Source organism: Macrotis lagotis, chromosome 8 (assembly GCF_037893015.1).
Source record: "Macrotis lagotis isolate mMagLag1 chromosome 8, bilby.v1.9.chrom.fasta, whole genome shotgun sequence".
Lineage (NCBI taxonomy): Eukaryota > Metazoa > Chordata > Mammalia > Peramelemorphia > Peramelidae > Macrotis > Macrotis lagotis.
The window spans coordinates 31265399-31292056 of NC_133665.1; the positions used below are offsets into that span (position 1 = coordinate 31265399).

The following is a 26658-nucleotide window of genomic DNA, read 5'->3' on the forward strand; positions in this document are numbered from 1 at the left end:
TGGATCACCTGTTTTTTGCCTCCTGGATGGGAAGGAACAAAAAGTTTGCTTTAGTCCAGAGACTGAGAAATCCAGTCGGGGAATCCTCTGCTCCGGGCACCCTCCGCGGGAGCATGGGAGGCAGGACCAACCATGCAATACTGTTCCAGAAGGACATTTCCAATATCCCTCCCACATTGGGAAGGTTAGTCATTAGATGAGAAAGGAAGGATAACGGAAGGCTTTCTCTTTGTCATTTTTCTCCTTTCCTCGTCCTTTCCCTGGTCGGACCTCGACCCTCCAGGCTGGACACAACTTGCGTCGGGACTCAGACACAGCAGCATCTTAGAAGGTGGGCGCCGGAGTCGGTCTCCAGGCAGCGGTGGGAGAGGGATGGGGGAAGCCTCCAATCAGGAAGCTCCCTCCTCCCCCCCCCCCCGCCCCAGCTCTCCGGTTTCCATGGGGACCGCTTGATACAGAGCGTTCTAGCCCCACCCCGCTCTCTTCCAGCTGTGCAGGTGAACAGTCCGTCTTCTCTCCGCTCCCACTGAGCAGCCGGATTCGATTGCCCAGGTAGGGGAGTGGGATGCAGTATCTGGGGATTTGGGGAGAATCAGCCTGTCCCGAGGTGTAATGTTTTGAATTTTTTTGGCTGGACATGAATTCAGGAAGACCTGAGTTCACATGTGATAGCAGACAGACTGACCTTTTGCAAGTCCCTTAGCTTCTACCTAACTGCAAACTCATCTGCAGAATGGGGATAAGAAGAGCTCTGCCTCCAAGACAGTTGTGAAGATCAAATGAGATGACATTTCTAGAGAATTTCACAAAGAAAACGCACTATAAAATTATTATTATTATTAATTTTAATCTTTTGAATTTATCCTTAAATTTAGCTACGGTTTTGGAAATATTTAAACCTATAACTAATATACATACATCTAAAAACTTTTCTAAGACTTTTGGAACACTGCATATTCAAACACATACACATATACATGTATATGTGTGCTTACCAATATCTATCTATCCCTCAGTAGTTCTTTTTTCATAAGTTTACATGCCCAATTAGAACCTTTCACAGGTAGGGGTGGATAGGTGGCGCAGTGGATAGAGCACTGGCCCTGGAGTCAGGAGTACCTGAGTTCAAAACCGGCTTCTCACACTTAATAATTACCTAGCTATGTGGCCTTGGGCAAGCCACTTTTGCCTTGCAAAAACCTAAAAATGAAAGGGAAAAAAAAGAACTTTCACAGGATTCAGATGGTGTCCCTGTTCTCTGGTGTGCCCATGAATGAATTAGATGACTTCTTTGGTTTCCTCATTTATAAGATGGGATCAATAATATTTGCACTGTTTACCCCCACAGAGTTTTTTTTTTTTTGTGAGGAAAGCACTTGGAAAAAATTTAAGCCTTATATAGTTATGAGTTATTTCTAGGTCTCATCTTGATCCAAAGGCAATACTACATCCTTTAAGACAATGGAACAGTGTGATGTAGGTCCCAGAAACTTATAAAGGATTGATATTTTGGCTGATGACAATCATTTAGTAAGTATCTAGGTACTTTGTTAGCACTGAATATATGGAAAGATTGAGAAAAAATAATATTTGACCTCAGCTTACAATCTAAGGAGGAAGAAAGAATTTACACCCAAATAATTTTATAAAGAATACTTAAAAAGCAAATGCAAGATAATTTTGGGAAAGAGGGCACTAGAAGTTAGGGTAATCAGGAAAGATTCAAACAGGAAAGAAAAAACTTGAGGTTGAGGCTGAGTACCTTCTAGATATGGGGGTGTGAGGGTAGGGAGATAATTATTGTACAAAAAGACAGAGGCTGGAGATGGAACAGAAAGGCCAGTTTGATTGGACAATAGTGTTCAGGAAGGTAAATAATACAAAATAAAGTCCATGAGAGGTAATTGGGGTTAGGTTGCAAAGGACTTTAAATTCTTGATTGTGATAGAAAGTAGTATTTAATTGGAATTACTACTAAACATTTGACACAGTGGATAGAGTACCAGCCTTGGAATTAGGACTTAAGTTCAAATCCAGTTGCAGACACTTACTAGCTGTGTGACTCTGTTTGCCTGTCTTCTCATCTGTAAAATGAACTGGAGAAGGGAATGGCAAACCAAGAAAAAAGTCAAGAAAACACCAAATATAATCACAGAAAATTGGATAAACTGAAGAACAAAAATTATTTGCTCGATTTTAGGATCAATAAATTAGAATTGTTCTCTAAGAGGTTGTTTCATGGGTTGGTGGAGAGGATGCCCACACTGATGAATCACTCATGCATCTTTTTAAGTAAGTTAAAGTATTACAGTCATTACCGTAATAATCCCCCCCCCCCGTGGTGATAACTGGTATTATGACCTTTTTTCATTGGAGTGGTGGGGAGCTATGGATGTGTAATGTTGCATATACTGTCAGAGACCATGCAGATTGGTTTTGGTTAACTGTTTCTTTGTGAGAAAGGAAGGATCAATGTGAGATCTACATATTAGCAGTATCTAGAATGAACTGATCTAAAAGTAAAAAAAGTCATTGATCAAGATTTGAACAGTGATTGGCATTTATATGGTACATTAAGTATTGCAGAGTGTTGCATGACCTCCTTTGTGCTCTGTTGCCCAAGGAACATAATTAATAAGGGTTATAAGGAGAATTCCAGCCCAGACTTCTCCTGAAATCAAGTCTCTTTTCTTTCTTCTAGCCCACATTGTCTCCTTCTGCAGAGAAGTGCTTCAGTAATCTCCCATGTATGTCATGGAAGAGAGAACACAGGCATACAATTTTGCCCTAAAAAGGACGTGTTCAATTTAAGGCCAGTCTAGGATGGTTATTTCTAGCAGTTGTGTTTTTAATCTTCCTTCTTTGGTTGTTCGGCCTACTATTTCTCCCATATATTTTATTGTGAAAGCTGCATTGACCTTGAAGGCTACTGCAGTTGGGCAAAGTTGGGGCGAGGGGGTCCTTAGGTGAGCGTGGTTCTAGTCCTAACCTCAGTCAATGGTGCTAGACACCAGTGTTTGGCTAAAAAGCCTCTGTTTTAAACCCATAATTGAGAAGAAAGGAGATCATGGTGGAACCTTTACACTTCTCCAGGGTTCATTATCTGCAATAGATGTGATCACAAGGTGGGATTCCATTTATGCTATTTGTGCTGGTTCATTTATGTAGTTAACTGATGCATGGATCAAGAAATGTATAGTAATAGTAAATAATCACTAGTTTACTCCTTCATGTCCACCTCACAATCCTTTTCTTCCTTTTAAAATTTGACTCAGGAATAACATACTTACTAGGGTATAGAAATCTATCTTACCCTAGAGAAAAATGAGAGGAAAGGGATGGGATAAGGGGGAATGGGGGGGAGAGGAAAGGGGGGAGTAGGTGATAGAAGAGAGGGAAGATTGTGGGAGAGGGTACTCAGCTGCAATACACTTCTGAGCAGGGAGAGGATGAAAGGAGAGAGAGATAATTGGATAGATGAGAGTAGAAAGGAGGGAAATATAACTAGTAATAGCAACTGTGGGAAAAATACTGAAGCAACTTCTCTGGTGGCTATGATAGGGAAGGCAATTCATCCCAGAGACAAAGCCATTGAATCTGAACACAGAGTGAAGTACACTGTTTTTATCTCTCTTACTATTCTTGAGGTTTCTCATCCTTTTTTGGGGGGGGAGGGGTCTTATGATTACTCCCACAAAAGATTATTGTAATAATATAAAATATAATAATAATATAATAATGTAAAAATGTAAAAAAGAATAATTAAAAAATAAAATAAAATTTAACTCAGAAACCACCTTCTTCATGAAGAGTTTTCTAATTTCTTTCCATTGTTAGTGTCCTCCTTCATGAAACTCTCTTGTATTTAATTATTTTATATATATTCATATTAACTTTATGTTTAGATCATATCTATTTTACATGTGCATGTTCTCTCCCCCATTAGAATGTTAAGCTCCTCAGGAATAGAGATTGCTAAATTTTTTGTACTTGGATTGCCAAGTGCCTCCCATCTATTAGATAGATTGATTCATTGACAAATTATTTTAGGAAAATAAATTCAGGAACTACTCCAAATTCAAATAGTCTAGAATTGATACTTGCTTAGGGTCACTTAGCAAGTAAGTGCTTAGGTGGCCCGAGCTTCCAGACTTCAAGATCAGGACTAAAGCAGCTGTGCTACACTATCTAATGGTTTCAGTTGTCACTGAATTTTTGACTTCTTGTTCTAGAGCTTTAATGCAAAGTGCTAGCAGTCATTGATATCTTTTCCTCAATCTGACTAAAAGATTACAAGACTTCTAAAAGTAATTTGGAGGTGGGAGATAGTCTTGATTTCAGGAGGGGGAAAGCTAATATTCTCTCTTTCAACTGAATAATAGCATAATCAATGTGATTTATGTTTTTTTCTTTTTTTTACTAGGTAATGTGGTACAGTTGAGAGTACACACACACACACACACACACACACACACACACACACATATATATATATATATATATATATATTTGGGATTTGTCCATGATCACTCAACTAGAAAGTATAAGGATTGTAATTTGAATCCAATTCTTTCTAATTCCAAGCCTATCAAGTATATCATCAAGTCTGTCCCTCATTCCAGGCTTTTCCAGGAGGGAGGAGGGGACACACTTGTTTTAATAGGGTCACACACACACACACACACACACACACACACATACACACACACAGATGGAGAGACAGAGAGAGAGAGAGACAGAGATGGATTGATATTGATTTAGTGTAGGCTCACCATTATGTTTAGGGCTATTTATTCAGAGGCATTCTTTGTCCTTCCCCTTATTGTGGTCTTCTCACAGCAAACACTCAGAAAGCAATAAAACCCAGCTTATCTTTATTTGGAGATAAAAAAACTATTATAAAAGTACAGACAGTAAATAAACACACTTTAAGGTAAGCAATGCCAGTTCACCAGACAGGATGAAGTGCAGGAGGGGGAAGAAGTGAAGAGGGGACAAATCCACCACATCCCTGTATCAGCAAAGCAGCAAAATTCTGTTCCAATATATTACTTCTTAAGCAGCTCAGTGAGTCAGACATGGCTTAACCTGCTCTTGATTATATTCAATTCAAGGTAGCAGCACCTCTTACTTTCAATTAGCTGGCCACTGGCATTGGCATGCATCTGTACCACTTGGATCCTCACCCACTGGCTCCTCTCTTCCCTACCAAGCTTCAAAATGATCTTCTTTCAGTCCTTCCTTCCAGCTTCAAATTTTTCCTATGGATAAATTGAATTAAGTAGTTGGTGATAAGCCCTATATTGGGGCAGAAGGTAGGGAGAAACTGAAAAAGGTATTTTAATAATGAAAATTCATAAATCAGATTTAGTCATCCAATTAACACATTTATTGAACCTTTACATTTTAAAAACCATCATATTAGACCTTGTGTATGGGGGATATTGGTGTGGGTGTATAGTTACAGGAATCCCAATCCTTTTACAGCATCTTGATCAACTAAATTCCTAAAGCATCCTGGGGTCTCTAACCCGTATGCGTGGACATGGGATTGATGACCTCATTCACTTTCGCAACAATTACTTGCTGTCATTGGACAAGACATCCTTTAGTTTTATCTAAAAATGACTTCTTTCATATTTATAGAAGAATTTGGGCTCTTCTCTTCTGCCCTTGAACAGTAAATGTTTTCTTATTCTGATGATAATCTGGCAGTTGCATGCCACTGTTCTTTTTTTGCCTTAGTTGATCCCCTCGCTTTCTTATGAAATGCTTTCCTTATCTATTCTAAATGACTGCAAAGTCTGTTGATTGTGTACTATAAGCAGGGCCTAAAAGGTTATAAAAACTAAATCTATACTTTAGGGAGATGAAGCTACTATCAGCAAGATATCAGTCTTCCTTAGCATGCTAATAAATATCTTTACTTTTATTTTGGCCTCCTATCTTTTACTCTCAGTCTTGTCTCTTATTGATATATATGCTTCTCCCAAGAGGTCCTATTTCTCTCAGTGAAGAAGAAAATATTCAATTAGGATTGGTGATTTTCCTTTCAGACATACAAAAAAGTTACCTAAGATAAAAGGGAGTAATAGCCCTATAGTAAGTGCATCATACGCAATGCTAATCCTGGATTAGGAATGTCTCAGAAGCTCATAAAATTTATTACTAGGTGAGAGAATGAGGATTCTCTGACAAACATATAATCAAAAAATTTTTTGAGAAGGCAAATTTGCAATTGTCATTTTTTTTAGGTTTTTGCAAGGCAATGAGGTTAAGTGGCTTGCCCAAGTCCTCATAGCTAGGTAATCATTAAGTGTCGGAGGCTGGATTTGAACTCAGGGCCTCCTGACTCCAGGGCTTGTGCTGTATTTATTGTGCCCCCTTGCGGCCCCAGCAATTGTCATTTTAACCCACCCTGGCTTAGTGACTTCAAGCTTTATGAGGTTCAACACTGGTGGACTCTGAATTTGTGTGCCTCCCCAGATTTTAGCCAGGTAAAAGAAAATACAGATCATTTTGAGTCACAGATATTAGTACAAACCTGCCATGTGAAATCAGTCAACAATATGTTGAAAATAAGATTAATTTCAACTGCCAGAAAATGCAAAAAAACCTCAAAACAACCTAACCTACAAAGAATGTGGGAATCCATAAAATTATCTCAGTGTGAGAACACCAGGCGACAGTCATACTTTGTGTAGAAATACATATATATATATATGTGTATATATATATATATATATATATATATATATATATATGCAAAATTCATCCTTTAAAAACATCATCAATCCTGACTAGTTTTCTTTCATTATTGAAGAAGACCAAAATAATTTTCCTGTATTAGAGACAAATTACAGTGTGTCTGACTGTGGCTGATCAGACCAATTAAAGTTCAAAATGTTCTACCAGAAGAAGACCTTATTTAGTTTGCTTAAGCAAGTTCTGGGTTCAAGTTTTGCTGCTGACACAATTTTTGTGTGACATTGGGCAAGTCTCCAGGGCCAGTGCTCTATCCATGGCCCCACCTAGCCACCCCAAAAAAACAAATTTTAAAAAGTGAAAATAGTATGTTTTGATCTATATTCAGATTCCACGGTTCTTTTGCTAGATGTGGATGTCATTTTTTTTATCACAGGTCTTTTAGAATTATCTTTGATCACTGTATTGCTGAGAAGACCTCTGTCTATCATAGTTGATCATCACACAATGTCCAAGGTTCTCCTGGTTCTGCTCACATCATTCAGTATCAGTTCATGTAAGTCTTTCCAGGCTTTTTTATTACATTTATATATTACAACTTGTTCAGCCAATTCCCTCAATTTCCAGTTCTTTACCACAACAAAAAGAGTTGCTATAAATATTTTTGTACATGTGATTAAAAAGGTAATTTTTTAAAATAACAAAAATAAATTTTTTTTTTAATTTGCAGAAACACAATGTACATCAAGGAGACAATAGGAATTCAGACAGATACATAAGACCTTTCATAAATGACCCAATCTAAAGATCTTTTTTTAAGACTTCTAATAAGTTCATCTTCTTACTAGGGAATTTGAGGATTCCCATATGTGTTTAGCTCTTTTGCTATTTTGTACGATATCTTAGACCAAAAATCACTTTTGCTTTCATTTATATGCATTCTTTTTTTTCTTTTTTGCAAGATAATGGGGTTAAGTGACTTGCCCAAGGTCACACAACTAGGTAATTATTAAATGTCTGAGACCAGACTTGAACTCAGGTAAACAGGTCTCCTGACTCCAGGATCGGTGCTCTATCAGCACCACCTAGCTGCCCCATTTATATGCTTTCTTCATTAATCCTTAAAATCACTCTCTGTTTCTAACACATTCAGCCTACCATGCTTTATTTTTCCTTCCCTTTTCATTGTGATTCTTTTATTTTCTTTTCTTTAAGGTCCCTGCCAGTTCTAAATTCAGAATTTTGTGATTGTGATTTCACTGATGTGGGTATCTTTTGTAACCCCGTCTTTCACTTCCTGAGTGCTAGTTTGCTCGGGTCTTCAGGTTTGAGCTAGAAGAGCTCAGACAGCTAGCATATCTCATTTAAGCCTGTAGATGGCAATTGTAGACTGCAGTCTAAGGCAGGAGGAGCAAAGACTAGATTTGCTTGTATTTTTTTGGTGGCTTGCAGCTAGCTCCTGATGGAACAATGATGTACTGTCAGAAAGGAAATGTTGGCATTAAATAAAGAATAAGATATAGACTTTATTAAACAAACATCTGTTTATAGTGACACTGCCAGTCTGTACAGTGTTCTTAAGTGGGTGCGAAACAAATTTTAAGAATGTTAGTTCTTCTGTTTTCCATCATATGTTTTCTTTTTCATTGGCAGGCCAGCTTGTTTATGTTTGAATTAATCTCTTGTCAATTTTGGATTTAAAAACAAAACTTGAGCTACTGATTATTTTGACACAAAACCTGCAGCAGAATTTAAAAAACAAAACAAAGCAAAAACCTAAAAACCAAAATCAAAAAACCCCAAACCTGCCCTGAAATCTTGATGAAATGGGACCTTATTTAATTTGCTTAACCAAATTCTGGGTTCAAGTTATGCTGCTGAATCTCTCTAAAAGACTACAGGTTACAGAGGTGTAACCAATCTGCACTGTTAGCACTAATGCAATGGAAAATTCCTCACACCAGGGAAATCACAGGTTCTGAGATTGTAAATTTAAAGTTGCAAAGGAGCTTAAGTGGATGGAGTCTGATTTTAGATGCTCTCAATTTAGAGCTAAGGAAACTGAACATAGTTAAGTTACTTGCTCAGGACCACACATTTAGTAAATACCTGAGGCAGAATCTGAATCCAGGTCTACCTTTATACAAATACTACAGGCAAAAACATTTCATGAGGCAAAATTTTGTTCCTTGATTTCTAGTGACTTACTATGTCTATATCTTCCCTAAAACTAGCCTGCTCTAGAAGTGGAACTCTATATATAAAAAACTCCCCAGATAGTGAGGAAAAATGGACTTAATGATGATGTTCAAGGAAAAGAGATGGGAAAATGTGGACCTTGATAAAGAGGAAGTGAGAGGAGAATTCTTTCGCTGCAAGTAGGGATAGCAAACCCTCTGTGCTAATAGGTGAAGATATTTGTCTAGTGGTCAGTTTCTACAAAGGAGAAAGATGACTTTTCTTGATAGTTTTTTATATGTAGGAATGGGCAGGACTATTAAAGTGCTGAGAATAACCACTTTAACACAGAGCTAGCTTTAGGAAAATCGGAATAGACATTTGCTTGAGATCAATCAATCAGAACAAGTAACCAGAATTGATCGGGCACCTACTATGCCTGACATTGTCCTAGGACTTGTGAGAATTACAAATCAGTCAATTAACAAGTATTTGTTAAATGTCAACTGTGTGCTCAGCATGGGAAAGACAAAAATGAAGTGTTCTGATTCAGCTGTGGACAGGGTAGGGGAGCAAGGGGAGGAGATTAATAGAGACCCCAGTTATATAAGTGTGAATTGATATTAAATGTATTATGGGGCACATTTTAAAGACACTATTGTTCTGTTTCTAATGTCAGGAGTATATTAGGAAACTGTCCTTGGTGACTTTGTCGCCTACACTATAAATGCAGAAGTGAAGCAGATTTGAATACTTCACTTCCCAACTTGAAAGTCATCAATGACTCCCTATTGATAACCTGCCTATAAGATAATGCAAAATAATCAGCTTGACGTTTAAATTCTTCACAGAAGGTAGACTCCCATCTACTTTTCCAGCCTTATTATATGTGTTTATATATATATATATATATATATATATAATATAATATATATACACATATTCCAACTTTTCATATATATTCTTTTTCCAACCAAACTTGCTAAATCTTCACTGAATTCAATATTCCATCTCCTTCCTCTTTATCTTTGTACAAATGGCTCTCCCATAAAATTCATTCCCACTTTATCTCTGCTTCATTATCTTTAGAATTTCTTCCAAAACATATTGTAGGCTGTGATGCTCCAGTTTCTGGTCTTTTATTGCTCTTGAAATTTCTCTGTATTGCTTTGTATATATTTCTACTTTACTTCTCTGTGTACATACTTTAGTAGTAGAATGCAAGATGCTTGAGGGTGCAAATTATCTTTTTTTTTTGTCTATCCTCAGTGACAAGCACAGTGCTTTGAACATGGTAGGCCCTTAATAAATGTTGTTGAATTTAACTGAGAGCCATCTTTGAAAAAAATTTGGTATCTTTATTTAAAACTCTTCTTGGGATTTCTATGCATTGAATGAACATATGCCATTATAAAAGTCAGAGTTGCCCTTTTATTGTTTGGTGACCAAGAACCATATCTTGACTAAATGTAATTAAATCCAGATGGTAAAGTTTTTCCTTTTCTTGTTCCACAGCTCATTAGTCGCTTTGTTCTTGTGTTACAAAACCGCTCTAACGGGTTTAATCAGAACACTAGTTCAATCCCAGCCTGAGCAATTCTTTCTTTGCAGATAAAAGATTGACTAGTTTACCAAGGTTTGAAAGTTTCTGCCTTTTTCTTTGCAGATGAATTATTTATCCAGAAAAACAAATGCATGGCAATCCTGTGACTGTGTTGCTAAGACAGACTCCCCTCGAACCTGTGAGCTGAAGCTCTTGCGGGCCAGACGAGTGGCTTACTATGAGAGCATTGGGATCATCAAGACTGGTTCTCCTGAAAATGCCAATATATCAACACTCAAGGTTTTCCCAAGAGTTCCTCTGGGTTCCAAAACAAACTCCTCAGAAAGTCAGACCTCCACTTCAAGAGGTCATTGGCAATCACCTTACTCTGTAGCCAGTGAGGATATGAATCTGGGTCAGCAATTACCAAAAGTGATTGGGGAAAAATCCAAAGAAGATGAAACTAAGATGGGCCAGAGAGTCCAGGCAGAGGGCAGGAGAAACAGCTGTCCTTCTGAATTAGATCTTTCCCTACTTGATGATGTACTGGTTCCAGAAACACAGAAACTAAGGCATGTGATGAATTGGGCCCATAGATTTCTGAGCAAATGTCATGGAAACCAGGAGCTGAAGAGTCCTGATGAGAATCCACCCTTTACTTTGTCTCTACTTGGCCAAAGCAAAACAGTACAAGATTGTGATCAAGATGCCTTTATAAGCTCCTGCCACCCTCCCTCAAAGTCCCAAGATGATGACTTGAGGATACACACAGATTCTCAGAAAAGCTTTAGCTTTTCTTCAATCACTACAGACAGTTTATCAGGGACAAGTTTTTCTCTGGACCATTTAAGTTCTTTTGAGGAGAGAAGGTTTCCTGGTAATCAAGCCAGTGAGTGGCAGGAAACTATATTTCAGAAGGAGAAAAGACCTCCAATGTCACCTCTAGTCGACTCTAAGCAACCTAGTCTTGTTCAGCCAACACATGACAGACCTGGAAATGCATATTCTCAAAATCAAAGTAACCCAGAAGAAAAAAGTACACTTTCTGAGATAGTCAGTGTTCAGTTACAACCCAAAGACAGTTGTGAAAAGAGACTTCTTGAGAAAACCAATGAGGATTGGCTTGGAAATGATTACTTTTGGACTCCACTAGCAGATAGCTCTGAAGATGAATGTACAGATGAAAATGGAAAGAAGTGGAAAACTTTTAGAAAGGGTATTCAGCTTAGAGATTCTAAAGAAGTTTCAGGAATTTCCTTGTCTTCCAGAAGTCTTCATACAATGAGTGCCAGGCTGAAAGGCAATATTTTCTCTGGATGGGAGGCTGATGTCAGTGAAAAATCCAAAGAAAGAGAAATAACTATTTGGAAACCCGGGGAAAACTCCATATCCAAGTTTCAGGTTGACAGCCCCCAGAGTATAAGTGACTCAATCGTTATCAGCAAGCGGTCTCCCAACCAATTTGACTCTCCTATTGATGACTTCAAAATAAGAAAAGGAGAATCATTCTCTCGGGATTTAGACTTTGTGGTCTCCCTAAGGGATTTCAACTATAAAAATGGATTGCTACCTGAGTGTGTAGAAGAGGCAGATAAGACTTTTGTTAGTCAAGTAATAAGAGGAAGGCAGGAAGTTTGTGCTAACAGTGAATTTGATGTTGGCAAAAGTGAAATCCATAAAAGAGACCAAAGACAAATTCATGAGAGTTATTGGGGGAATGATTCAGTTATTCAGATTTCTAATCTTCAAGTGAATTCACCAGGAGATGCCTCAGAAAATGTCACTTCTAAGGTCTGTTCTGAATGTACTTCAGAAGGTAAACTTACCTCAGACCACCACTGTGTCATGTGTCACAATATGAAAGTTAATCTGTTTTCTTCAACAGGGATAGATGGAAAAATTACACAGACATCCAAACTGATCACTAAGGAGATGACTTGTGAGAACAAGGAAAAGAATATTTTCCTAAGTTATCCTGTCTTGGTAGACCCGCCTGAAACCATTTCAGAAGATTCTTTATCCAGCCAAGGAAGTGGTGATGATAGCCATAGGATCTCTTGGGATGATGCTCTGTCAGAAAAATCAGAGCAGAGAGCCAGTGTGCTGGAGACATATTTTTTTTACTTGCAACAATTGAACAAGATCAGGGGTTGTAATTCAGAAGAACAAAGTTCATCTTTTTCCAACCACTTTACTGGGCTTTTGGAAAACAATACCAGCAAAGGGGATCCAGAGGAGAAAGACAGAGGTGAAGAAATTAGATCTAATGGTGAGAGCAGAATGTTCCAAGCTATTGGTTGCAGAGACACTGCTAAACCAAGACAGGAGAATATTCAGCATGACTCTGTTAAAGAAGAAACTACTGACAAACAGCTCTTTCCAAAGTCTTTGAGCAATCTTATTAAGGAGTCAAAGCTTCATCCAGAAGGTCTTGTAATGAAAGAATTGATTTATGTTTGCTAATTCTAGCTCCTATTTTGGTAGACTAAAAATCCTCCAGCTAATTAAAAACAATCTAGAAGATGGTTTTTTTGAGGACAAATAATATAACATTTCCTCTGTGGAATATATATTTCACCTATTTGTTTTAAAATGAGCTGATGATTCTATTCATTTTGCAACCTAGTAGTTTATATGTAAATCAGCATTTTCGTGTGCCTTTCATCTAAAATACATTTTAATAATGAACCCTGGAAAATAGTGCATGTCTTCCTAATTCAGAGTGCACCGTGGATTGAAATTGATTAAATCATTTTGATTTCATAGAGAAAAAAAATCCAACCCAGACTATTTAGTTAAAATCTCTTATAATGGAGTTAAACAAACTTTTTCATTTTTTTGATATACTTACATACCCAGACACACACAGACTCTGACATACATAGATACAGAAACACACACACACACATGCACACACACATAGACCCCCCCCACACATATATATACATACACACACACACACACACACACACACACACAGAGAACAGGATTTAGAGTAAGAAAAACCTGGGTTCATGTTTTGCCCTTTATCTGTGGACTCTGGATAAGTCGCTTTACCTTTAAATACCCCTCAGTCAGCTTTCTATAACTATGTTGTAGAGTTTTTATCTGTTTTGGTGGGGAAGGTGTCATACTTTGACATAGTCACACAGCTGAATTAAGGTCTCCTCTTCCCCTTTACTCTCCTTAAGCGAATGAAATCTATGTGAGTTTATATAATCTCCTTTATATTATGCCCATATAGGTAATGCAAATATCAATATTCAATTTTTACATATCAGAAACTGAAACCCAAACCAGGATTCAGATTCATTTCTTAACTCCAAATTCAACTCTTCCTTTTCCTCTAAGCAGCCAACTCTCTCTCTCTCTCTCTCTCTCTCTCTCTCTCTCTCTCTCTCTGTCTCTCTCTCTCTCTCTCTGTCTCTCTCTATCTCTCTGTCTCTCTGTCTCTCTCTCTCCTCTCCTTCCTCTTCTCCCTCTCCTATTTTATTCTCCTTCATCCTCTTCTTCTCTCCCTCCCTCCCTCTTTTACTTTGTCTCTTTTCTTTCCCTACTCTTCCCTCCCTTCCCTTCACTCTCCCCCTCCCTCCCATCATTTAAAAATAATTCAAGTATCTTGACACCTTGAAAGAGGATTACTAATATGTACCTCTGACTTAGGATGAGCAAAATCCATTAGAAGATACTTGTGAGTCATTCAGACTTTAAGAAAATTTCTTTGAATACTGTGAAAGATGAAGAATGGTAGTTTCCTTAGTTGCAACCTGATCTGGAGATTTCTGTATTCTGTTTGTTTTAAAGAGATGCAATTTTGGTACCCTTTGCAAGTTACATACCTGAATCTTAGCAGTAGTGAAAAGTACCCTCAAATCTACTTTGTAATTTTAAATGGGAAAATAATGTAAAAAGTAATTACGATGAATTCAGTTGAGTTGTTGGCGAATTAGTTCCTAGAGTTATTCACAGATGGGTGTTATTAGCAATATTACCATCTGGTAGTTTCTGATTTCTACTAATTCTGCTAACTAAGAGTGACGTTCCATTATTTCTGACTGTTGAAGGAGCACATGTACTAGCAACATGAATGTAACAAATTTTTAAAATTATGCAATCTTTAAAAATCATATGTTTAAATTTTGGCAGCCCTTAAAATTTGGTGCCCTCAGGGAAAGTCCAGATTACTCCATTCAGATTATTGTTCTTGATTTTTTAAAAGGTTTCTGTCAATTTGCACATTATATAGTAATTTGTACATGAGAATATTTTTACAACTAGGCCACAAGATTCACATAAAAATTTTCTCTATAAACTAAATCCTCTGACTAATACATCACAGTATAAGTTATGTATAAGCATTTGGGAAATCACACTTAAACTACATCTGTGATATTCAATGCATAGATTTAATGTTGAATATCATGCCTCTTTAACTTTGTGGTCTTTTTTTTATTAGAGAGGCCATTTTCTGCCTCTATAAAAATTACCTCCAGAACAACTGGTTATAAGAACTACTGGGAGAAATCCAGTGTGGCATGGCCTTCTTACGAGCATGGAGAACAGGACCTAAGGTTTGATGGCTTTATTTTTTTCTGTTATACAATATTAATTTCAAGCAGTTAAAAACTGATTTAAACAAATTTCCTTAAGATCAGAACAGCTAAGTTGCTAACTTTGAGAATATTTTGTGCTTCTCAGTAAATTGGAATCTTGAAATTCAACAAATTCTACATTTACAAAGTACTTACTTTATTCAAGGTATTGTTAGACACTGTGTGTATATATTTACACATTACACACATGCACACATGTGTATATAGATGACAAATAGCAATATAGCATGTTGCAAGGGTGCACTTTGATCTACATGTGCAAAACACACATGTGTTTATGTCATAACAAAAGTGCATATAGATATATGTGCACATTTTATATTGCAAGATTATATACATGTGTTTATAGGTATTGAATAAGGGACCTCCATGAGTTTGGTTCCTAAAATAATAATTAAATTAAATATGTTAGCACAGACTTATCTTTTGTCTACCATTAATGTTCTACCATTAGTGACAAGCATTAATATCAGTCACAATTCTCAGGAAAGTTCTTTCATTTCCTCGAATTTCTTGTTCTACAGTTGATTCATCACTGAATCAAATTCCTATCAGGGTTCTAAAATCATGGTCATAGTATACAATATAGAAGGGTGAATCAAATGTAGGACATAATTACAAATAAATGATATGTAGTTTTCAGTAGGTACCAAATAAATGATATATAATTTTCAGTAGGTATCAATAGTTTTGGTTCTCTGTTGAATAATCATCAAGTAAAGTATATTAATTGGAAAAAAAGGACAAATATTAACCAAACCAGAATTTGACTTCAAGAAGGAACAACACAAAATTCAGTTAATATGCACTTTTATTAATATTTCTCGAACTTCATGGATTATGCAGGTGTCATTATGGTAGGAAGTCAGGCCTCCAAGATACAGCTTGAAAACTGGGTCCATATACATTTCACTATCAGAAGGTGGGAGCTGAAAAGTTACTTCCAGCTGGTCCAAAGAGGGAAGTGGCCCCCAATCAGAATGATGCAGAAGAGTTGGAGATCAGACTTTCTATTAAAAAAGATTGCCTGGTCACTTCTGCAAAAGACCTCCACAAAAATAAAGTGAATATTTCCCCCTCCCAGCTGTTGGTACACTCAGTGACTCTTGATATATGGGATTTGTTTTGGTGTATATGTCTATGTCCATATATGCTACATACAGCATACATAGACACACCTATGTGTGCTTACTCTTATATGAATATATATATATATATATATATATATATATATATATAGAGAGAGAGAGAGAGAGAGAGAGAGAGAGAGAGGAGAGAGAACATATTCACATGGGAAAGAGATGAAGAGTCTTTGAAATACCATAGATTTAGAGCTGGAGGGGATTTTGGAGGTCACTCAATCTACACTCATTTTACAGAAGGGGAAACTAAGGTACAGAGAAGTTAGGTGATTTGTCCAGGGCCATATAGCTAGCAATGACAGGCACGGGTCAGTCTTGATTTACATACAGCACTCTATTATACTGTGATGACCTTGGAAGGAAAAGCAAGAATCTGAAAGGCAGGGATGAGGAAGGCATGCCTTCAGGCACAGGAGATAGATTGGACGAATTCACAGAGATAGACCACTAGTATAATTTGGCTAGTGTGTGAAAGGGGGGGGTACAGTGAAATAAGGTGGTAAAGACATGAGAGAGACTATTTGTGGAGAGCTTTAAATGTTAGCCTGAAGAACTTTTGATTTATTCCAAAGACAATAGAAAATCACTGAAGATTTTTCGAGGAGGGGAGTCATGTGGTCACTTATGCCCTTGAAGATTATTTTCCCATCTAAATGGAAGAGTTTTAGAGAAGTGAGAACCTGGAGACTGGAAGATTCTAAGAGAATCTTATGTGGGAGAAATGGGACTTGACAGCAGAAGAGAAGAGATAAAGCTAAACCATGATCTCTACCCCTCATAGTTAAGAGAAGGACCTTTCATCCAATGCAAGGACTGATATAACTAGAACTTAAATGGCTTAATTAAACATAACCAAAATCTGACAAAGGCAAACTTTGTTTTAGAGTTGCTAGGAGGGTCTTTTTATCATCACACCTTCTTGAGAATTCCCATTACCTTCAAAATCCTGGTTAATTCAAATCCAAAGAGCATCATCTTTCTAAAGGATTATGGTTTAAGCCTACAATCTAAAAATAAATCATAATGTGATTTGTTCTTGGTTTGGATGGTATTATTTGTTAAAATAAATGAGTACTCTTTATACAGAAATATTCAGATTTGGTTCCTAGCCTATTACATGTTTTAGCAAATCTAAAGTCTGATGCCTGCCATTCAAGGTTCATATTATACTACTCTTTCTAATCCCCCTAAACCCAGGTAACCTTAAAATTCTATATAAATACTAGTTATGATACTAATGATGCTTTTTTGTGGTGATTTAGCTAAGGATTTAGTCCTAGTTAGTACAGAGATAGATAAAATTACTTAATGTAGAGACTGAGTTGAGGGCTGTCTTTTGGAGGGCTGAGATTGGAATTCTGACCTTGAAGTAAATGTAGTATTTCTATAATTCCAAGAGTTTACATTTATATGGTATTTTACAGTTTATAAAGCATTTAACTTATATTCTCATTTGTTTCCTTATAGTAATGCTGTGAGATGGAAGCCTCTGTAGCTCTCTCTCTTTTTTAAGGTTTTTGTAAGGGTTAAGTGGCTTGCCCAAGGCCACACAGGTGGCCTTAAGTGTCTGAGGTCAGATTTGAACTCAGGTACTCCTGATTCCAGGGCTAGTGCTCTATCCACTGCGCAACCTAGTTGCCCCCTGTAACTTTCATCTTTTGATCAAAGAAATTGAGAGTTGGATAACTTTCTTAGGATCACACTGCTACTAAGTGTCTGAGTTAGGATTTGAACTTGGGGCTCCATGCCTGGAAGCTCAGTGCTGACACATGGCAAACTGTTTTTGAAGACATGCAGTTGCCTATAAGAAGTGCATATATGACTGTGCTTTGAATTATCCAAAGCCCTTAAACAGGATTCTTGATAAATAGAATTGATGAAAACCCAGACCAAGCATGAAATTACATTAAGTAATTTTATCTATCTCTGTACTAACTAGGGCTAAATCCTTAGGTGGTAGCTAATTGGTTGTCAGGGGTGCAGAGGTGGAGGGAAAGAGTCCTTAAAATTTACACTAAAGCATGATATATTTATTGATGTGTATGTATGTATGTATGTATGTTTTTTTTCTTTTTTAGCCTTTCCCTTTTCTTTCTAGTTTGCTAAATGTTGAAGCAAGCATTCATGGCTGAAATTTTTGGCCTCTAGAGATGGATTGGTATTTGAGACACTGTCATTATGAAGGAAGCTTGGTTTTTTCCCAGATAAACTTCTAAGATTCCATTATTATTATTTTTTTTGCTCTCTAAGGGAGAAGACAGTGAAAAAATGATTACAGAGGAAAATGATAGGAAAACAATTATGAGGGTCTAGGAGGTAGAGTCCTGGACCTAGAGTTCAAATATTGGCTCCACCTCTTTCTACTTGTGTGATCTTAGGAAAGTTTGAGCTTCACTTTTCTCATTTATAAAATCAAGTTAGTCTAGGTAACCTCTGAAGTCTTTTCATAGAGTTGTGAAAACTATGATTGTGTAGATTCTAAGAAATTGTGTTAAGGTCACAGATTTAGAGATGGAGAAAATCTTAGAGATCTTATAGTCCAACTCTCTCTTTTACAGATGGATACACCAAGGTTAGAGATGTTAAATGAATTTACTAAGGTCACACAGGTGCTAAAATAATAGAATTGAGTCTTTTTGGCAAATTACTATTCAGTAATGTAGTAACTTCCTAGAAGGCATCCATTTTTCACATTTGTATTTTCATAAGAATAGTTAAAAATTTTTTGACAATCCTCTATGTGTGCTAATGAATAAATATAATTTAGTGGAAAACATATTTATTCATTAGGAGTCAGAAGACCTGGAGTCTTAGTTCCAGCCATAAATTGCTTGTGACCTAGGCATTTAATCTGTCTAGATCTTTGTGTATTCATATGTAGAAATCAGGAAAATAAACTAGATATATTCATAATTAATAATAATAACTCCTATTAGAGTATTGATAGTTTCTAAATATTTTTTTCACAAGTCTATGAGATGAGTTGTATAGATATTATTTTGTCCATTTTACAGCTTAAGAAATTGAGGAGGGGACAGCTAGGTGGCACAATGGATAGAGCACAGACATTAGAGTCAGGAGGACCTGAGTTCATATCAGACCTCAAACACTTAATAATTCCTAGCTGTGTGACCTTGGGCAAGTCACTTAACCCCATTGCCTTGCAAAAACCAAAAAAAGAATGAAGTACAAACATCATAAGAATGAGCCAAATGAACCAAACTCCCAAATTACTAATCAGACAGAATAAGAAAGTGAGGAAACTTCAACCTGAGTTTTTTGACTCTGAGAACGGTGCTCATTCCAAGGTATCATTAAGTGATTACCTTTTTTTCACCTTCTACATTCTATCCTTTAATTTCAGTTTTTGTATTTAAAGAATATCCATCCATCTATCCATCCATCCATCCATCCATCCATCCATCCATCCATCCATCCATCCATTCATCCAGCTATCCATCCATTCATTCATCTAGCCATCCATCCACCCATCCAACTAACTCTATCTCCTTGTATGTTACTTATGTAATATGTATTCATATAGTACATGCATGTTATATATTTGGAAATGCTGTTCTTCCTCAGAAGACAGATGTGATTTATGTAAGCACTTAAAAGAGAAGGGAATAAGTATTTACATATTGTCTATAAGGTATGAGGTGCTGTGTTAAGCACTTCACAAATATGATATCATTTGAGCATCACAATGACTTTGTGAGCTATTTACTTGTTATTCCTAATTTCAATACATTGAGGCAAACAGAGATTAAGTGATTTGCTCAAAGTCACACAACTAGTTAGTGTCTGAGATATGTTTTGAACACAGTTCTTCCTGTCTCTATCCACTGTGACACCTAGCTTCCATAACCTTCTCTAAACTTTTCTCCTCTGGCGTCACAACGATGTGAATACAGGAGGAACTTAATAAGTGGCTGTTAAATTGAATTTAAATTAAGCCTATAATTCTGAAATGTTATTCCCACAGTACATAATATGAAAGAAACTATTAGCAAAAACAGCACATTTTTTCTGTTTCTGAAAGCAACAGGTAAATGTGTGATACCTTTAAAAACCTGAGAATAATTAAGCTTTCTGAACCCCAGAGATTTGTGTGTTTGTATAGCAATGGTCTGTGCAGATTTAGTCAATCCTTTCAAACTGTGTTTGTTCTGCTTATTCCTAGGGGTATAAGATTTATTGTCACGACAAGGTAGAACCTATAAACTATTGTGTAAGTCTACCAATTTCATCCACATTGTAAAAGTGTTCAAGGATAGATTGTGTTTAGCAATTGTTTCTTTGAAAAAAGGTACAAAATGCGACAAATGTTCCAAAATTTGAATTTTTTTCTTTAAAAGTTCACATTTCATCATTAACAACAAATACTGTCAGTTATTTTCTTGAATTGACAGTTGTACTTTTCAAATGGTTTTGTACCTACATGGTTATTTTTTTTTCTCCCATCCATATTCAGTCATTCAGTAGATATTTATTAAGTACCTACTATGGGCAATACACTATACTAAGGGTAATACGAAGAAGACAAAAAGTCCTTGCACCTTCAAGAAGCTCACAATCTAATAAGACAAATTAAAATGAGTAAAATTAGATAGAAATTCTAAAGTGGGGGAGTGATGAACATGATGAAATCCTGCAGTTGGGTTGGAAATGATGTTGATTCCTTAAGTGGAGGATCTGGGAAGATGTCTCACTTTCTATCTTCTCCAATCAGAGCAACTGGAGGAACCTTAGGGGGCAAAGGGGAGGGGAGGAAGATGGGAGGGGAAGGTACTGATAAGGTGTGAGTTTCAGAGTTGATGTCATTTTGCAGAAAAATGAGACAGAGATGAAGTCTAGGAGAGCAATGTGGTGTGAAACAATGAGATGGCCACCTTCTTAAGTGGAGGATCTGAGAGAAGGTCTGTGATGTTCACTCTCCACCTCTCTAGTTGGAGATTAGGGAAGGGCTCGATGGGCAATTGATACTGAAATGGCATAAGTTCCAGAGGTGTTGTGATCTTATTGGAAGGTGAGTTTCAAGAGACAATGATGTAGCCCAAAAGAACAACAGGTGGGAAATTATATGAATCTTTCAAAACTGTACCTTAATTTGAAATACTAAAATCACACTTCTAAACTTGACTCAAACTATGTATAGGATACAGAATACTAGACTTGGAGTCAACAGAACCTCAGCTGGAAACACATCTCAGATATTTAACAGCTATGTGTTATTGTTGTTTGTTTTTTGTTATGGAAGAAGACCAATGACATCAGGAGGGTGATGTTTAGACTTACAAATAAATTGGATTTAAGAGAGGCAGACCTATCCAAAGTCATCAGCCTTATTCTTTTCTCCAGAGTCATTGGAATCTAGTGATGACAGGTCAATGGCCCCAAATAGATATGTGACTTTGGATTAGTTTCACACCAGCCTCTAAAGATTTTTCCCAAGCTTTAAATTCATTGTCCAAAAGAATATATTTTCCCAGAGCAATCTGTCAATCCTTTTCAGTTGCCATTGGTCAAAGATAGGGTTAACATTGACCTATGTTTTGAGAACCACCATGCATAGAATGCATCATGACAGAATCTCCCAGTCAGAAGGATCAACAGAGGTCATATATATTTGAGAAAGAATACTCTCTGTATCATGCCTGGGCTCCCAGCCTTTGCTTCTTTCCTATGATGAGGAATTCATTTCATTGTATTTGCTATAATCTTCATGCCTCTTCTTATTTTCATGGATGTTCTGAATGAATAATATTTTAGAGCTGAAAGTGTTCTTGAGGTCATCTGACCTAGAACCCTAAACGTATAGATGGTGAAACCAAGACTGTTGAGTAAAAGTTTTTATGAAGAACAAAAAACAAACAAAGCAACAAAACAAATTAATGGAAGAAGTTTAAATTCGCAGTCTCTTGCCTCTTAGAGCAAAAGGAACTGATTATCATTATGATGAAATAATAATAGAAAATATTCTTTAAATTTTTTGAGATTGTAGTGTCTGTTGAATTATAATTTTGTCTTTCTGTCTATTGCTATCTATTACCCTGCCACTATTTGTGGGAGTACAAAGGTAGATATATATATCACTCATTCTTTATCATCATACCCTATGGGTCAGCTAAAATGTCCAATACTTTTTGTCATTACAAGGTCTGATTTAAATGTGTGTTAAATATGAAAGAAAATATCCACATATAATTGGATTCAGGATATCAAATCTCTTCTCTGTGATAATCCAATATCAACTGAAAAGGAAAATTATGTTTATGAATAAACAGGGCCATGAGGAATGATTAATATTTCAAAATAAGGTCTGGTTTTAGAAGGTTAATATGACCAGTAAAAAAAGTCACTATATCATGTAGTGCATTGAGTGTTCCTGTAATTTTGCATATTTACTGAAGTTTTCTTGTTTCAGTTTTCTCCAAATCCATTTTAGATTTTGTGGGGAACTCCCATGATCTATTATGGTCTCAAATGTCATTGAATTTGAGGGTCTCATTCTGACCTGTAATAAAGGGATCACACTGATCTTTGTTTCTCTCTCTTCTCTTTCCTCTTCTTCCATAAGAGAAATACTTACAATGTATGTCTATAATTCATACATTCATAAATATGTATATACATTGCCATATAGTATATGGATGCAGAGGCACACATATAAGTATATAGATGGATAAATCTAAATGTTATCTAAAATGTATATCCTTCAAAGTAGATGTGACATGGCAATGAAGTTGAATAAACCTGTCTTCATACCCATTTCAAATATATAAAGTTTTTCTTGTAAACCAACCCATACCCCCACCCACATACAAGATAATAGACTCTCAGCCTTCTCAATGTCAAATTCAATTTGTTTCATGTCACCAAATATGTTTAGCTTTTGAAAGCTCACTGGTTCTTGCCTCCTCTGTGGAACACATAGGTAAGAGCTTTATAATAATGATTAATAGTAAAATTAATTTAGGATGGAAGCCAATAATAGCTTACAGGTCATTTGATTTTAATAATTTGTTATAATGACCCTTTTTATATACTAATTTTTTAAAAAAAATCATCCTTCTTTATTCCTTTTACTTCTGAAAAATTCAATTTTGCACAGTTTTGTAGCAACCTTCTTTTCTTTTCATTTTTTTTAAACTGTAAGGAGGTCATCTTGGTCTTGATTTGTTATCTTCCTTTCCTAATAATTATTTTTCTTCAATTCTTCACCACTGACTTAGATATCTATGACAGTGGGTCAGCTTCAAAGTCTTTTGTGTTAATCTTACAATTTCTGTATATTTAAGGAACTCAAAAGACATGCAACACATATAAGTTCCTCTTTGTAAATGGTTATTCTGTGAAATGATATGCTATAGTGATAAACTGACCATAGTTTACCAAGCCCATGGACTACTATTCCTTTTTAACAGATCATATTTGATGGCTAAGGTAATGAGATTTGGTTAAATACTAAGAAGAAAGTTGAGGTTATTGATCATTGTCATCTGAATATTTGTGGTTGTTAAAAGTGTTAACATTTATCTTCTTATTGTGTTACCATATACAGTTAAATAACCATGGATCTTTGTCTTTCTCCAAGAGGTGGTCAGTGACCCATTTATTAGATAGTCCACAAGTTGTCTGAAGGACACACTTGGAGGAGAGTGTGTACCATGAAGGATGATGAATTTTTAACTTCATTAAGTTTTGAGAGCCATCCCCTGTTTCAGGGCTCTGTTCAAGAACCACAACTTCAACTTTTTTTCCTGCAGTCTCCTTGAAGGCAGAGCCCATTTTCATGATTGTTGTATGCTGAATCCCTAACTATATCTCCTACATAAAATGCATTTAATTAATACTTACTGTTTAATTTCTCTCCAAAATTACCTGTATCAGTGGAAGAAAAGCCCACACCAATTAAATTGTGGATAATTTAATAATCCTGGCTATCTAGCTTGTAATGACACAGTTGTCACACTCAAGGGGAGAACATATTCTAATAATCCTGGTTCTGTTGAGCAGTACTTAGTCCTTTGTCTCCTTTCCTTTCAAAATGGTACCTGTGAGTGTAAGATTCACTCGCAAGGTCTGCAGAAGTCCCAAGACCCCAGCACTAAGGATGTTTATCTCTCTGTGGAATACTATGGACAAGCACTGTTACCAATATAAAATGTTCCATATTAGGTAAAAAAAAAAAGAACTCTGGGCTCAAAGCCTACTTGTTAAGTACATCCTCTAATTCCCATGAGGATGTAATCCTATCAATTCCCCTATTCCCTCCTTTGTAATGTTCATAGGCCTGGCCATAGCCACAGTCACTTATTGTAGCTAACAGAAATAGCTCAAAACTCAATGGGAAATAATGCTATTTAGACAGGTCTCCAACCAGCACATCATCCTATTGAGTTGTTGTCTTAAATAAAATATTTTTTTTAAACTAACTGATGCTGTGCAAATAAAGGAGAGATAGAGATATTAAACTTGAAGTATTTTCTGTTTTTCTGTTGCTTTCTAGATCACAAAACATGTCAAGACCAAGTTCAGCCAAGACAGAAAAGAGGAAAAACACTGAGAGCTCTGACAGAATTTGTCCATCTGGTAGGTGGCCAAGTAACCAGTAAGCCAAATACTCCAATCCATTTGGCAGGAGAAACTGTAGAAAGAAGAGTTGCTTATGACTGAATAATAATTCCAAAATGAAGAATCAATAGACCAGAGGTCATTAGGCTCTTTTTGTATCACAGACCCCTTTGATAACCTGGTGAAGTTTGTGGATCCCTTCTCAGAAAAAAATGTTTTTAATGCTCAAAATAAAATACATAGGACTATGAAGGAAGCCAATCATATTGACATACAATTATATTTTTTAAGTTCATGAACCACAAAGAAATTCTGCAAAAGAATAAAGCATTTGGAAAGGGCATATAAGGTTCAAATACAGGTCCAAGATGGGCATACTAATTTTTTGTTTGTTTTAGCTTTTCCAGATAAATACTCTAAAGTTTCTCTTTACAAAATGTTCTCACCATTCTATTCTCTATCAAATTACTCCATTAGATATTTATCAGAGAATCCTTGCTGATTGTTTTGGTATTGCCTATCTGTTAATATTATACTAATATTTCCTTTTTCATCTTAACTGATTAGAAATAAGCATTGGTTATAAAGGAGGATTTACTTAATTTGTAAGGATATGGTCGTTATCCTCAGTTCAAAAATACATTGTAATAATCCCAGTTACCTAGCTTGTAAATATAGAATTATCATACTTAGAGCATAGATAAATTCTAAAAATTCTGATATATTCTAATAAACCAGGGAAAGTTATATTAGGGTTGGATATTATAGCTTATTAGAGGAAAGGTATAGTAGATGACACATGCATTTTTGTCAAATCTCACTGAGACATTGATATAAGATTCTTTTTTGTGTGTGTGTGTTGTCTGTTTTATATATATATATATATATACACATACATAATGCATATATATTGTATATATAATGTGACCTTGAATAAACACGTAGCCCAATTTGCCTCAGTTTCCTCATCTGTGAAATGAAATGGAGAAGGAAATGGAAAAATCAGTATCTTTGCCAAGAAAATCCCAACTAGGTTCAAGAAGAGTTGGACATGACTGAAATTATTTAATAGTGAAGTGTATACCTCCATAAACCTGTGCATCCCCTGATCATAGGATCATCTGTAGTTCTCTGACTTTCGTTTTTTCTGTTTTCTTTCACTGATCTGCATTCTAATCTTTTCAATGAGCTAAATTTTAGTGATCTATAGTCATTGTGATCTATAGTCAGTGAAGAGAGACATTTATTACATCCCTCCTATTTTCTGATCATTATGGTGTAGTGGATAAAGAAAGGTATTCTTGAAAGCAGGAAGGTCTTGGTTCAAGTCTTGACCCTAACAGATATTAGCCATATGGTCCTGCCTATGTCAGAACTCTTAGCTTTGGACAGTTCTCTAAGATCATAAATTGTAGAAGAAGTTCCCTATACCAACAAAATTAAAAGTCCAGTCCTTATCTCTTTCTTACTATGAATCATGTACTATGATATCTACTAGAATGTTAAGGAAAAGAATGAAAACAGCCTCTACCCTCAAGGAGCTTCCATTCTAATTGGAGTAGAGAACATGAAGACTTGGAGATGGAAGGGAATTCTATTATTATTATCATCTCCACTTGAGGTTGAGCTTAAGTGCTTAAATGACTTCCCTAGGGTCACACAAGCAAGCAAGTGTCTAGGGTTGTATTTGAACTCAGCTCTTCTTGACCCCAAGTCCTGTTCTTTATTCACTCCACACATGATAATATTCAACTTGATTAAGTTATAAGTTTCTAAAAATAAGAGAGGTCACCTGAAATACTTTCTTTGACCCTGATCTGAAGTCAAGCAGTTATCTTTGCTACTCAGTCAATCATACTATATTTATATATCCTTCTTTGTATAATGAATTTTCAATTGG

At 36.2% G+C, this 26658-nt stretch overlaps 1 protein-coding gene across 1 annotated transcript in view; it reads left to right on the forward strand.

The window, feature by feature from the left end:
* The first annotated feature begins 466 nt into the window (after nucleotides 1-466).
* Nucleotides 467-26658, forward strand: part of LOC141496420 (uncharacterized) — a 91858-nt gene continuing 65666 nt past the window's right edge. The window contains exons 1-4 of the mRNA XM_074198969.1: nucleotides 467-552; nucleotides 10550-12854; nucleotides 14883-14997; nucleotides 24694-24776. Of these exons, the coding sequence (XP_074055070.1) occupies nucleotides 10550-12854; nucleotides 14883-14997; nucleotides 24694-24776 (2503 nt within the window). The 5' untranslated portion in view covers nucleotides 467-552. The remainder of the gene's footprint in view (nucleotides 553-10549; nucleotides 12855-14882; nucleotides 14998-24693; nucleotides 24777-26658) is intronic.